Consider the following 16,578-nt stretch of genomic DNA (forward strand, 5'->3'; position numbering starts at 1 on the left):
TTTTTGTATTTTAGATTTAAAAAGAAAAAGTAAAAAAAATTTTTTTTTTTTTGGGGGGGGTATTTTTCATTTTTTGGGGGGGTTGGGGGTGTCCCACCCCCCAAGAAAATAGCTTAAAACCATCACAGGACCAGTAGGTATATTCCCTGAAGAGTAGAGCCCAATCGGTTCAGTGGTTACTGAGATCTTAAGCTTCAGACGGACAGACAGACAGACGGACAGACAGACGGACAGACAGACGGACAGACAGACGGACAGACAGACATTGTTCTACTTTGTATTATAGATATAAAAAATTAAATTTCGCAATGTCATAAGGTGCTTGTAAAACTTGTCTACGATGCCTTTGCATGTTCGAGGCATATCTGTAAAAATATTTAATGTGCTATCACTTCTGCATAAAACAAAATAGCCAAAATTATAACAGCTAGATTATAATAATAATTGGTAGCTTCTTTTATATGTAACCTTTTGTAGATCTGTTTTAAAGTAGGAGGATTGTGTAGGAAAAAAATAAAAATCATCCAGTGAGCTATGCAAAGCTTCTCTATAACAGAGAACTCAATTGGTTTACTGATTACCGTGATAAAAACGGACAGACAAAAACTTCACACGATAGGATTTAATGAAAACCTCATTAAAATAGCTAAAACAACTCATTGACAAGATTGAAAAAATTTTCTTCTTCTTCTGGATTTAGCGGTTTTCTCTGTTGCTATTCACGTGGACATGATAGCACACTTAAACATTTACCATCTCCCTAACTATGCGATGAAAGATTTCATATCCACATTCATAATTTTATAGTGTTTATACACGCTAACCACTTTAGTCTAAAACATTAGTAAACTCTTTAACAATTTATAATTCTATCATAGAGAGTTTACATTTTATTAGCTGTATAATTATCGTTTTTCAGTCCAGATGAAGCTTGAGAAATTGAACCGAGGCAGTCAATTGAATTTTTAAAATGTTAGTTGTTGACCTCTTAAGCTATTTTCTTGAGTGGGGGGCGGGGAAGGTTACCTCTAACAAAAACCCTTTAAAAAAGTCGGTTGATGAAATGAAAAAATATATGAAGGAGGGGGAAAATAAAATTTTAAATTAAACCAAAAAGGTATTCCGAAAAAATCTCTTTCTGACAGACAGTCTGACTACAACTCTTAGTAAGTTAGTATGAATAAACGTGCAATTTTGCCCATACCAAGTCGGCATGTCCTGTCACACAATAAACAAAAAACTTTGCAGACATTAGAAATTATACATTATTATATACTCTTCACCGTACATTACAAACACAAGAAATTAAAAGTTAAAGTCTTGCAACACACGAAAAGATAAAATGAATATATATTGTTAGAAAAATGTGTAAGCTCATTTTTTTCAGTTGAGCTAAAAAAAATTCTTCGAGATTTTATTGTACAATAATATATAATCTATAAGATTGTCATTAATAAGCAACTATTATTTACTTACAGAACAGTATTTTTTTTCTTTTCAATTGACCCATCTCTGTGATACACTAGTTGAGACAATACAAGCTAAACAATGTTAATGACATATTTAAGATCAAAAGGTGATGGCATATTTCTAAAATTCTCTGATAAATATGTTGTAATGATTGCTAGGGTAATTAAGCCCATGTTTAATTATACATTAGTACTTGTTTCTATGTTGGTAGGTATCCGCATATTTCAGAGATTAGTGGATATGAAAATGAATAAGTACTTCTTATCCTAAAGATTAAAAAATAAGATGTCACCACAAGATAATATGATAATTTGATTGAAACAAGAAAAATCATATTCATTTGCATTAAAGCAAAATAGCCAAAAATATCTTTAAAATGGGAATACTGAATATATCTAATCTTACAAAACTAACATTTGTTGCATATGCTTGACTATTCTTCTAAAGGGATTTTATTTATCAGTTAAGATCTCGTCAAAAACTGAACCTATTAAGTTCTCCATGTTTGGCATGATTTTATACAGATCCTGGGATACCTTTAGACTATTTTATTCAAATTCAAATTTTTTTATTGGGACAAAACAACATATACATTTAATATTCAACATTCATAAATGGTAATTACATTGCATTAAGAATTGATAATAACTATTTTTTATATAAACAATGAATAATATAGGATTAACACAATATAATACAAGTATCCAAGGACTGAAAAACGCCTGAGGGCGGTGTTGATTTAACTAATTTAATTATCCCTTTGTCCGCTAGTTTGGAATGCAGTTAATCTTGTCAAACTCATTCATAATCATTCACAAATTAGGAAAAATATTTACACAGTGTAACCAACAAGTATAAAAAAGACAGTGATTTATTTCAATTTTTCATGACAATTATGTCATGCATGATATTGTACAAAAATTAGCTAAGAATAAATTTATTTCTTCATTGTGTTCTTTTTAAAAAGTTTGTGCATAAAGTTTTTCTTTTGGTGCTATATCAAATCATTAGTTAAATATAGCTTTTTAGAATTTAGGATTATTTTCAATACCTTCCATTTTTAGCTTATTAATCAAGAATTTTATACAAAATGTAAGGACACTAAATATAGAAATAGAACTGATATAAAAACAAAAGGTAATATATTAAGATTAAAAATTAAACAAAGAGGTTAATTCTCATATTTTGTCTAATGTGACAAATTAAACTATATCACAATATCTTAATACATTTGGAATTGTGAATGAAATACAATTTCTATGGTTTGTGGTCATTGCTGACATTTTAAATTCCACAAAATATTATAATTTGGTTTATGGTTTTAATAAATGCATTATGCTGTCAGATATTGGATGTTTCATCCTTGTTAACAAGATATATCAATATTAGAATCCAAAAATGCATATTTTTGGCAACAAACTTTCATTGACAAACAGAAAATCATCTTTTAAAATTTCTATATCAAGGATGTGTACTAAAGAATGGTAAATTAAAGCTTTAAGCGTAAATCTAGTCATGTTGGAATTGCCTTACTGATTTCAACCTGCAAAATGAAGATTCCTGTAGGAATAAGGAATAATTTTGAATAATATTATATGAAACCCCGTGTGTCAATTGAAACATTAAATTTTTTATGATAATTAATATATGATGGAAATGACATTGAATTTGTTTAGAATAGTGATTTTTGAAGCAATTAGACATAATGTAACATTTAAATGTATAGATACGTTCATTTTATTATCTTGGATTAAAAACAGTTTTTAAAGAAATATAAATGTCTGATTTATAGCTTTGCTTTTATGGATGTTGTCAGTTATATTTAATTTCTTTTTGCCAAATTTTATATTGATAAATGGTTAACTTATAAAAAATTTACATTCAGAAACCTCTAATAGACAGAAAATTATCTTTCTTACACATTAAGAAATGAACATAACACATGCATTCAATTCAACATTTTAGATGCACCATAGTTATAACCAATGACCAACAGCTAGAACCAACATTCTGTACACATAGTTTGGTTAGTAGCGTAGCTACTTTATGATTGGGGTTACCATTCGCAATCCTCAAGACACACTCAAATACATAGGCAAAACCGTTTAGAAAGGCATGACTTCCGTTAATATTTTCTATATTGCAAATTACAATATACTGTTCTTTTCTTTACTGTACTCATAGCTGGAATCCCTTTAAGTATTTACTCATGGCAAGAAAATTTCGCAAAAAATTATGTGCACAATTATCTAAGCGAAATACTGGTCATTCCTAATATTATCCCAACTCAAACCACAATAACCACAAACGGTTAGAAACTAGATCATACGATGGTCATGAAATCTTCCCCGCATTCGCAAAGGTTAGCAAATTAGAGTTTAGCTGATGATATCTGCCGACATAGTTCTCAAGAAGGATGGGAAACATCAACAAATTGAAAATGCAGCTTTTTAAATAAATAATTTAAGAATTCAATAATATTTTTTTAAATAAAATTTAATTGCAGTTCCTACCCCTACCAAGCATTTTTTTTTCATATTGATATAAATGATACTAATTTGAAGCTTGGTTTAGTTAAACAAAGCATTTTTACATCATAGAAGCTGTAATATTTGATAGAAATTCATAACAAGAAAAAATGGATTGAATTTATTTGAATTAAAAATGTACCAAAAGAATAAAAATGAGATAAGCAAATAGTCTAAATATTTGAGCTTTATTCAATTCTTGCATAATGAGAATTATTTTAAATCGAGGAGTAGGGAGTTGCAATTTTTTGGCCTTGTTGAGCACAGAACACCCTTATTTTGGAGTAAAATTTTAAATTAAAAGTGTGGGGGGAGGGACGAGGGGGATGGGATAGTTTTTCGTTCTTTTATTTATAACTTTAAGTCTGTTTTGGTTATATTAGGTGATGGAAAGTACCGCAGTACCGCAGGTACCTAAGCTATAGGTTCCATAGAGGTTAGGCATAGGAAATAAATACCTCTCATCCTTATTTTTGATCTATCTAAAAAAGGGGGAGGGGATTCAGTGCTCTCTAAGGGAAAGCACCAAATTTTTTGGTGAAAATTTCATTGATAAAACACACTTAAAGTTTGAATAAAAATATTGAGTTTAAATTGCTATGATTGAAATGTTGTCTTTGATAGCTTGTTTTTTATATTAAAAGTTTCTACTGTTTGTTTGTGAAATGAAAGCTTGCACGCCCCTCTCACGAAGCCAAGTAGCTATCAAGTAGTAAGGTGCGCAGAAAACAAACAGTAAAAAATCTTTGTTTTAATTCCAAGAAATGCACAAAAAGTTTTTGAGTTTGTTGTTGAAAATCGTGCAGAGGCAAATGCAATTGGTTAAAAATGAATATTTGTTTGGTAATATGGAATTCATTACTTTTGTATTTAAACTCAATAGTTAAATAGAAGAACAAAGTTTAACAAAAAGAAACATGATTCAGGATGAAAACTTTACAACAGAAAAATAGGTTCATTTCTAGTCAACTGAGTACTGTAATTAATCTGTTTCTTTATTAAAAATGATCAATTATAATGTTTACCTCTTATCATGAATCTAAATATAATAATTTACCATATTCATTCACTTTCAAAGTTTCAATTGATTAGTTTTATTAGCCCCTATTAAAAAGTATAAAAATGAAGAAATGGCAGCCTTCTTATACAGCATACTTAACATTTTTGTTGTATTTTTTTCGTACTCATTAAATTAGGGTAGTGTATCTAGCTAAGCATGATAGAAATGTGATATTTTTATCATCTATGCATAAAACTTATAAAATTGTGTTGGTATCTGATTAAAAATGGCAACAAGGTGCATAATTATATGCAACAAATAGCCAACAAAAACAGAGGGTCAACCAAAAATGCTAAATCATTTAAAATGTATTTTAAAGAAAATTTTCAAATTTTTCCTTTAAATCTATTTAAAAATATGATTAAATGATTTTAGTTTAATTTATTATAATTAAACATTTTCTGTATTTAAAATATCTATTAAAAAAGCAAATACATAAAATATGAAGTGTGTTAAAAACACATAAAATTGGACGTTTTTTTTCTTGAGGATTTTTTTGGTCAAGAACAAGTTTGTGCCACCCTTAATCATTTTACTTGCACACACACACACACACATACATAAACAAATGCATACACCCAGATGCAACCAGGGAAAGCGGATAATTATTGACTAAATTTGGCTAAGTACTGATAGAAACTAGAATCTAGATTAAAAAAAAACCAATCTACAATTGTTTACAGAGATAGAAAGCAAAAAAGCACAAGTTTCAATCCATTGTTATTAAATATTGACAAATTATATGTAAATCTCATTTTCTATTCTCCTAGAACTATTTATAAGCTGTTGATGAAAGAATATCTTTCGGTTAAGATTAATAAATTAAATTAATGTTTTATTAAAATCTGAAATAATTTTTCCTTGTCCCTATATGCAACACACACACATGTATTATTAATCTGCAATGCTCTCATCAACACATAATTTCTTTGTTATAATACCAGCAACACAACATACTGTAAAAATACAGATAAATCCATTTTTAGTTGGAAAATAAGAAAAACCCAGGAAGGAAGAGGACATTTGGCTGTTTTTTGCACTATTTTCCAAAAAATTTTAATAATATTTTCTTATTTGTTGGCTTTTTTGAATTTTGATTGGTTGGTTGGTTCATTAAATTGAGTTTCCAATCGTTTCAACTACCAATTGTAATATACGAAAGTGGTAATTTTGTGTATCATCATTGGGGTTGTACTTCATTATTCTGGCCATTGTCTTATCCCTTTAGATCTCTGCATGTAAAAATGTTCGACATATTAGCTATAAAAGTCTAAAATTATTAAAGCTGATGCTACATCTTTTAAATACTTGTCTAATTGTCATTTATTATGACAATAATATTATTATATTTTTACTGTATTTCACTGTTTATAAGTAATAATACATATTAGAATTTGAATATGTCATACTTTGGAAGTTAAAATTTATCACATTTCAATATTTTCTAACAGTGCAAAGGAAAGAAAGAGAAGCCTACATAGAGTTTTGCAAATAATTCTCCTGGTGGCAAAATTTAATCTGCAAACTTTGGGCGTTGCCATCAGGCATAAAAAATATAATAGGAGCCTGTACTATTATTATTATTATTATTAAAAACTAACACACTGCCAAAGGATTAGGATAGTGACCTGATAGTGAAGGGAAGGATCCAAGTTGGTTCTTAGTATTTGAATCAACTAGGATTAAATTTCTTTATCAATAGTTTTATTTTCCTTCTTCAGTTGGTTCATTGAACCTATTCGTAAAGACCAAAAACCTGCCAAATTCTTTAAAACACATGATATTGTAAATATTATTATTATTAAACTGTTAATTCAACTTTTTCTTGATAGCATCTTATCAAATCTATTTAATCATGGATTATTTCTTCCTTTTTAGTCATTTGCCCTGAGATATTGAAAAATTAAAAAAAAGGTTTATTCAAGCTAAACTAGGGGTACATAATTAAGTAGAGAATATAGATGCATCATTGCATATTTAGGCATTTGCCCAAACATATTAGTGGGTGTCCATTTCAGAATGATTTTGAAAAGTAATTGTAAAATGTGAACAATAATGTTTAATGTAATAGTATTTTTTTGTAATTCAAGTTTTGCATGAAGCAGTACAATAAAAAATATCTTTAGCAAGCTTTGTAGAATACTTTGTAATTGAAAGCTATCATGAAGAATTAAAAACTGATATCTGGGTGCACTCTAATTTATACTGTATAGTCATTTGGCCATATGCAACGCTACTATGCAAAACTGCACCAGAATAGCTTGCAGCATATCACCTACATGTTGAACAAATATATTTTCCAAGGATAGATTAAAAATATTAATCCAAAGTCATAACATATGATTAGGAAAGAAAGTGTGTTAAGTCCGGTTCATACTTCCTGAATTAATTTAAACCAGATTAATGCTATAGATTTAGCATCATTAAAAAATTATTTTTAATAATAAAATATGAAGGTAGATACTAACTCATTTCAGCTTTTTATGAGATCATTCAATTTAAAATATTGCAGGGCCGTTGACATTTGAATTTTGACACTTCCCATCTTTTTATTTTGTGTCACATATCAAATAGAGTAGCAGCAATTGCAATTATGAATTTTTTTCAATATGATTCAGTTTTACTACAGATTAAATATCGCAACGTTAAGATCCATTAATTCAAAGCATTTCAAGACCGAAGATGGGTAGGTAATACTTAAAATTCTGCATTAGAAGCCCTGCTGAGCTGTGACGAGATACAGTCACACTCACACACACACACATACACAAAACGGTAAAATAACATAAATTATTAACATGGATTGATATTGTAAACTAATAGATAATGTATAGCATTTTACTTATTAGAGTGTACTTTTATTTTAAAAGAGTTAATGGCATAGAATTATTATATTTATACGTCTTGCCTTAAATGATTTGGTGTTCTGTTTAATGTAACAATATATTTAATTGGTAAAAAGAAACAGAACTGTCGCTTAGATTTATCCACTTACATGACTGAGATATGTTTAAATACATTTTGTAAGTGTTGTTTTACATAATGTCATTGGGTGGGGCTCAGTTTTTTACCCCTATATTTTTTCAGGAATAAATAGGTAAATCATTTTTAGTATTGCGATGTTTCACAGAGTTCCAGTAGTAATTCCTAATAATTTTACTTAAACATGTAGCATTTTGTCGGTATGCCATTTCGATGGTTTAAGTCAATTTATGGCATAAATAAAAGATCTCATAATATCCATAACGATAAAGATATTCTTTATACATCATAACTACAAACATACTCATTATAACACACAAAATTTTGAATGGAGAAGAATAGAAATAATCTTTAATTGATGAAAACAGTATAAAGTTCAGTCATAGTCATTTTACTGTACATCATATTGTCAACTTACTACTAATCTTATAATATAACCCATACCTTTTGCCTTGACTCTTATGAGTATTTTAAATGAGCAGAATAGGATTGTCGTTGATTTATTCCTAGTGAAGTGTAGAAGGGTTATTTCATAAATGAGACAATATGCAGTTATGCCAATTTTTATGAGAAACAAGTACGTTCATGTACATAGAGTTCTAATGGGTAGAGGATTAATTATAAAGAAAGCACTGGTAATAATCTTAATAAAATCAGTTGAAATCAAATTTCCAAATTATTTTGGTAAAACATTTAAATTTGTAAGGTTAGGGAACTGAAGCCTTGAAAAGCAGACTGCAATTCTAAAAAATGAACGGGCCTTTCATTCATGAGATGTTAAAATTATAATAATTATGTCTGAAAATTGTATAAATTGCATGTATGCCTAGCTATTATGATTGGGGATTTTTTTTATTCCTTTGACTATTATACATACAGTCAAGCTATTATATGTAAGATTGTGTAATATTGTCATTTTTCAATCAATTAATGCTTTTCAGTAGCGAAGCTATAAACTATATAATTACTAATGTCAGTCTATAGTATGGTTATGAGGGAAACGTCAATTTCTCGTAAAGTTTTTCATGACTAACGCACATTTACTCTATAACTCATATGGTCTGTCCGTTTGTCCATTACGGTTTGGTGTAGCAGGGAATATTCTTGGTTTATTTAAGAGATGGAAGTCTGAATTGTTGTGGGAAGATTATCTTGAAAAAATCTACCATTTAAATTACGTTCTAATCCAACTGTCCTTGAAGTTGCAAGTTATTAATGAGATTTTGTACCCATGAATGTAGTCATCCTTGTAAGTTTATATTCTTACAATCAAACATACTTAATACAAAGTAAAACTTAAAAAAAAAAACATTATTTGTCCCAGTTCGTTATAAAGAAAATAAATAAAAAGACAACTAAAATCAAAAGATAAGATTGGATTCTCAAATTCAATAATCGTGTGTTTTATATTTATTTAACTAAATCTGAAATTAAAACAGATAACAGTAAAAGGATAATTATTTTTGGGAAGCATTAAAAAGTTCAATTTTAATGAAAAGATGCGCTTAATTACTGTTATCAAGTTAGGAAACATAAAAACTTTAATTATACAAACAAGGGAAATGGGTACAAAGAAAAAAAATATATGAAGCAGGGGAAAGAGAATAAAAATCCACTAATGCTTTATTTGGTAAATGAAACAAATTGGAGGGCACTAGTAATAGATTTGATTAAAACAATACAATTTTTTGTTATCCTTTTATCAAAACTGATATTATTAGGTTCCTTATCAGAACATCCAATAACACCTTGGGTTACAATAAATCTAACAAAACAAATGTTTATCCTTTCATCCCTGACTGGTATAAAGTTATACTTTGTGCTCTTGTCTAATTACTGAAATGCAGTGGTAGTGTGCATTCACTTCCACAAATGTATCTTATCATCAGGTCATCAGATGTGCATGCATGCTATTACAAAAGCACAATTAAATTGCTTATTTATCTTTGCTTTCCTCTAAAGATATATACAGGGAGAAAGGGGACATTGGGATGTTTATTACACTAGTCCTCAAAGCTTTTAAATAACATTTTCTTTTATTGAATTATTCTACTTTGTATTATAGATGAGTGTTCAAACGTTTCAACCACAAATTGTAATCTACGAAAAGGGTAATTTTGAGTATCATTATAGTGGATGTATATTAGTTAATCGGCCATTCTCTTATGCCCTTGGATCCCTGGAATGTAAATGTAATAACATTGTGTTTATGTGTTGATATGGGTAAATGAATGTGCACCAACTGCAGCTGAGCAAGTGTGTAACAGTTATAAATGTGATCATCTACCCTGATTATGGGCACTAGAAAATAATCATGCATAATACAGTATACACCCCTTTTTATTTTCATAATCAAGAAATCTGTTAATTAAAGCAACAGGGTATGTGTGTCTGTCTCTTTGTGTGTGTGTGTGTGTGTAGCGAAGGATCTCGGTAACCGCTAAACCGAACTGAACTGTAAAAAATATCAACCATCAACCGATTGAGTTGGGAAGGTCTCATGCTATTTTACTGCTTTTCCCTAGATGGTATGAGCACATCCGACAATAGTTTAAATGGTAAAGGGTTAGGAAATGTTTTCTCTTAAATTATGAAAAAAAAAATCTGTTTCAAAGATTCCTTAACGTCTCACGACTTTATCAAAGTTTTAATTGTGAGGCTTTTGAATCAAATTATTCCAAACCGAAAAAAAGTTGATTCAAAAGCAAAGAATCACTATTTACAAATCTTAAATGTTAATTATTGCAAAGAATGGATGAAAAATGCTTTTGAAAGGTGTTGACGACAAAAACCATGTCGGCACCTCTTTATCAAAGTTTGATCTATTTCATGCTGATTATCTTGTGGATGTCAAGTCTACATAGAAACAATTTGTCACTTATGTCATTATAGAATCTTGTAAATAGACGCAGGAATATTGGGATTAGTAAAATTATAGAATCTTGTAAATAGACGCAGGAATATTGGGATTAGTAAAATTTTGAATCTTGTAAATAGACGCAGGAACATTGGGATTAGTAAAATTATAGAATCTTGTAAATAGAGGCAGGAATATTGGGATTAGTAAAATTATAGAATCTTGTAAATAGACGCAGGAATATTGGGATTAGTAAAATTTTGAATCTTGTAAATAGACGCAGGAATATTGGGATTAGTAAAATTATATAATCTTGTAAATAGACGCAGGAATATTGGGATTAGTAAAATTATAGAATCTTGTAAATAGACGCAGGAATATTGGGATTAGTAAAATTATATAATCTTGTAAATAGACGCAGGAATATTGGGATTAGTAAAATTATATAATCTTGTAAATAGACGCAGGAATATTGGGATTAGTAAAATTATATAATCTTGTAAATAGACGCAGGAATATTGGGATTAGTAAAATTTGCCTGTACACAAATATATGGTAGAAATTAAGACAAAACACAGCCATAAGACACCAAAACAAATTCAAAGCAATCAAAACAATCTAAGTTTATTGTAATTGATTTTCACAGAGTAATTTTAATCCCTAATGACGATCCATAAAAAAACATTGAAATGTATAAAAACAAGGATGACAACATCCATAAAAGTGAAGCTCTGAAACGGTAGGACAAACGGACATTAACACTTGTATAATGACAGAACTGAATAATCAGAATGCAAATGTATAAGAGTCAAAGCAAAATTGTAAGTAAATTTGTTGAAAAACTGCTTGATACAGGATAATGATTATGGACATACTTACATTTTTAGGACTTAATTATAGAGTTGCTTCGCTTATAATATTGTACTTTTTTGTCCCAGGAATCAGTATACCAAAAATCAGACCAATTGGATAATTAGGTCAAATACAAATTTGTTGTTAAAATGTAAAAAAATCAACATGTTTAAAATGGACGTACGGACATTCTGGTAACAATTAAAGAGTTGCTACGCTTTCTAACTCGTACCTAACTATTACAGGAATCACCATGCAAAATTTGAAATCGATAGGACAATTCTAACATGCCTAAATTAACGAAAAAAGCTATTTAAAAAAGAAAAAATCAACATGTTTAAAATGGACGTACGGACATTTTGGTAATGATTATAGAGTTGCTACGCTTTCTAAATCGTACCTAACTACTAAAGGAATCACCATGCAAAATTTGAAATCGATAGGACAATTCTAACATGTCTAAATTAACGAAAAAAGCTATCCGTGACGGACGTACGGACGGACGTACGGACGGACGGACCGACCCTAATTATAGAAAAGCTTCGCTTTTAAAAAGATATTGAAAATGGCAAAATGTGCTTTGTTTCATTATATGTTACTTTTTCACTTCTCCCTGTCTCGGTATAGCAAAAACTGAAAACTGACAGATGAATAGGCTACAGACAGTTATTTTAACAGGCAAAATTAACGCATTATTAAATGTCAACCTTATAAGACAGAAAAAATCGAATCCTAGTGTAAAATCTTAAAATCAATAATAGTTATTTCTCGCATCGTATTATAAAGAGCTTTCCGCGGCGCGGATATAGAATGTAATTGTACAATTATAAGATTAAAACCATGTATTATTATTATGATTTTACATTTTTGTATTCGTAGAAAGCTGAATATAATACGATGCTAGACATAGTTTTTTCGTATGGATGAGAACCGGTTCCTATCCACCGGATTCGAATGAATACGAGAAAAGATATTAAATTATACAACAAAAAAAATATTTAAGATATTGCCTAAAAATATTTTAGATAGAGTGTATTTAATTCCAATTTACAAACTATATAAATTGGAATTATGAATTTGGATGAACTTGAACTTAAGAATGTTAAACATTTAACAAAATAAAAGGTGTTGGTACACAAAATGCCAGTCGAGCACTGACATCCCCCATCCCCCCACTGTTTTTTTTTTATTTTTCAAATAAATTTGAAATAAGGTTGGACTATTTATTCTCCTATGCCTAACCTCTGAAGGGGGCCCTAACCCTGCGGGGCTACAAGGTACCTAATTTAACCTAACCTAACCTGACCTAAAGAAATAAACAAACAAACTAAATTGTAAACCCAACCCCTCATTTTCAATTTATTTCATCAATATGGGTAGGGGGGGGGGAGGGACCGGGGAGGGGGGTAGGTATTTATGCTGAACAAGGCACTTTAAGGAAATAGGCTAAATAAAATATTGCAACCCTTTAAACACATATGATACTAATTTTATTAAAAGTCATGACAATTAATCAAAGTAATTTATCTAGAGCAGAATTAAAGCAAAAAGTGTGTTTTGTGAAATGAGATTAATGTTAAACCCCTGCTAAGATCACTTTTTAAAGCCATTTAGTATAATCACTAGATAATTTTATACTTTAATAATAAAGTCATCTAAGCATTTACTTTTATTTACTAACATAAATTACATTTTGTATAAAATGCATTTTATTACTATTGAAAAAGGAAGTTTAATTTGAATTAGTCTCTAAAAAAAATTCAGTTTTCAAAATGAGTGAAAAAGGAAATATAACTATATTAAAAGGTTGCCATATACAAAAAATATTGTATTATACAATTTTCAAACAATTCTTAAAATCTTAGGCTATAGTCAAGCTGGAATTATTATATTTATACTAAAAAGATATAAAAATGTGTGTATAACTAATAAGTATGCATGTGTTTATTTTACTAAAAAAGTAAATTAATTAATTACGACTACAACTGGTATGTGTATAATTAAGTATAATTATAACACTTTATAATCCAGAAAGTAATAAAACAGTTGTTGGTACGAAAATTAAACTTGTGTAAAAATGCTGAAGTTAAATTTGATAATAGTTTTTTATCGCATCGCATTACAGACAGCTTTCCTCTGAGAGTAAACAAAAAATTTAAGATTAATTCCATTTTTGTTTGCCTCATTTTTTTACTTTTATGTAGAATGATGAGAAAAAAAGCTTACCATGAAGTTGGATAGCATGAAGTAGCGCACCCGTGGGGCCACCGCACCGTGATATGCACGCCTCCTCCGTTACAAAGTTGTTGATGTTGCCGCCACAACCGCCATACGAGAATAGCAGGCACCGCTGCGCGCTCCGGTCAAAGTAGAAACGGGGCACGTTACCCGGGCATATACCCTCGTCCTTGGGCAGAGAGCATTGATCTAAATATTAAATATAAAAAAAGTGGATTAAGGTTAACCTTGAACCTGAAGTAGGTATGTGGCATAATAAAAATAATTTGGAATGATTTCGACAATAAAAACTCTGTGTAAAATGTAGTATTTTTTTTGAGAAAGCTGTGACAACTAGCAGAAAAGTAAAGGCAAAAAAGTACCAAAATATGGCTCTGAATAATCTTAAGATGAAATTCTTTTTCAAATCCTAGGTTGATTTACATACCTATTTCTCTGGTGGTAATTTGAGTAAGCTCTGGTAAGTCCGCCAGAGTGCTCTCATCTCCGCACCTTCGCACACAGTCAATCTCGGAGATGAAATTGTTCTGGTTGCCCTTGCATCCTCCGTACACAAACAGCTTACAACGGCGCTAAAAATAATTTAAGGTTAGATGCCTAAATATTTAGTGATAAGACAATTGACGAAAAATTGATATAATACCCAAATAATGATATTCGAATTAGCCTTTTGTCGATGAAAATTATTGGTCCAAAAGTTTGAACACTGCTTGTTTAAAACAAACCAATCAAAATTCAATAAAAGTTTTTTATCCAATGAATAAATTAACGTTGTTATAAAACGTTGGGTACTAGTGTAATTTCTAGATTTCTTTTAATATATAAACTTATTAGTAATCTAAAATGATAAATGTAATTGAATATATTTGTTATATTGCATATAGAAGAACATATAATAATAAAAGTTTATTAATATATATTACCATAATTTATGTAGCGTAAACAATTATATACATTTATTATTTAAATGCCCAATGACAGAAACAATGGTTCTGGAAAATAATTGCAGAAAATTTTGTTCGAATCGTTTCATCATTTAAAAGTTTAAAAGTCGATTCTTTAAATGATAAGGTATAATTTAGGGAGCAGTAATTCTATAGTCAAAATCAGAAGGTCAGTACGTACATATTTAATATATCAATTTTAAGCTTTTTTATATTTAGAATTCCCAAAATACCAATTATTTTTATGATTTTTTATCTTTGTAATTGAAATTATTGTTCAAATACAATTGGTGTTTTCCCTTAAAGTGCCTTCTAGAGCACAGAACTCCCCTTCCATTATATTTTTTATATTATATGTGGGTTAATTTTTCATTGTTGATTTATTATTATTTAGGTTAGGTTAGGTTATATTAGTTACTGAGTAGCCCCACTGGGTTACGCCATAAGGTATAGGCAATATACTATCCATCCCCTTTTTTTCAATACAATTAAAATATATGAGAGGTTTCTATGCTCGACAGGCACTTTGGAGAATAACACCGTACATTTTGTACGTACATGCATGAAAAACATACATCTAGAACAAAACTATTCAATAAACATTGCATAATCGTAAATACATTAGTACAGAAAATTTGCATAAAAAAGATAGAAAATGATGATTTTTTGATGCGGCATCATAGAAAGAAAATATTCTTTGCATGTTTGACTTACAGAGTAGCTGCATTACAGAAAGCAAAAAGGGTAATTTTAACTACCATTAACAAACCCCTATCTAGTCGTACTCGTAGGTAGTAAAAATATCATAAATGCATTCTAAACTATTTTAAATTCCCAACAAATAGTTATAATAGTCATAATAACGGCCAAAATATCAATAAACAAATTTTGATTTCGCTATTATCATTTTAGATTATTGATTGTTGTAGGATCTCAATTCATTTTGCAAAAGTAAAAAAGGGTGGTTGTAAAAATGGCAAACTATGAAATAAATATGGACATTTTTAAAGATCTCTTTTCCTACAAAAATGACAGTAATATTAGACAAAATAAATTCAAAACCTTTTTAAAATGATGTAAAGGAGATGGGGTTTATGGAACTAAAACTATTCAGATCAATATTAAATTTTTGAAATTTAGAAAAAATACCAATAATTTTCCAAGATATGCATTTTAGAGGGTATGAGTAAAGGAAGGGGGTAGAGGGGGAGGGGTAGATTGATTTTAGATATTTTATGATCAAATTTGCCATCTTATTTGCATACTCACTCTCTGGGTGCATTTCAATAACAACAATCTTCATCTATTCCAGTAATACAGGGCTAGTATAATAGGAGTTAATTTAATCTTCCCTGGAATAAAAATCGTAACACATTTAAAGGTTTACCATTTTTTTTGTTTTTTATTCTAGCGGATAACGATTCTAACACAGAAAAGAAATGTTCAGCAAGTTAAAAACTAAACTTTATGTAATATTTCCAATCTAAAAAATAAACATTTCATCCAATGACCTAACCCCATATCCCCCAACTACCCATAATAATCTAATATTTTTGGTATATGATATACTTGCAACAAAAAAAATATGATCATGCATATATCAATCTAAAAAAATAATTAGTATAATCAAAAATAAAATAATTATCG

The 16,578-nt window shown here is 29.3% G+C and overlaps 1 protein-coding gene across 1 annotated transcript in view; it reads right to left on the bottom strand.

The window, feature by feature from the left end:
* The window catches only part of LOC145316538 (uncharacterized), a 249,816-nt gene that overhangs the window by 44,238 nt on the left and 189,000 nt on the right, over positions 1–16,578 (bottom strand). The window contains exons 28-29 of the mRNA XM_080157114.1: positions 14,415–14,559; positions 13,976–14,176 (exon numbers count right to left, since the gene is read on the bottom strand). Coding sequence (XP_080013240.1) covers positions 13,976–14,176; positions 14,415–14,559 — 346 coding nt within the window. The remainder of the gene's footprint in view (positions 1–13,975; positions 14,177–14,414; positions 14,560–16,578) is intronic.

Source organism: Acartia tonsa, chromosome 1, assembly GCF_053477335.1.
Source record: "Acartia tonsa isolate MP-2025a chromosome 1, ASM5347733v1, whole genome shotgun sequence".
Classification (NCBI taxonomy): domain Eukaryota; kingdom Metazoa; phylum Arthropoda; class Copepoda; order Calanoida; family Acartiidae; genus Acartia; species Acartia tonsa.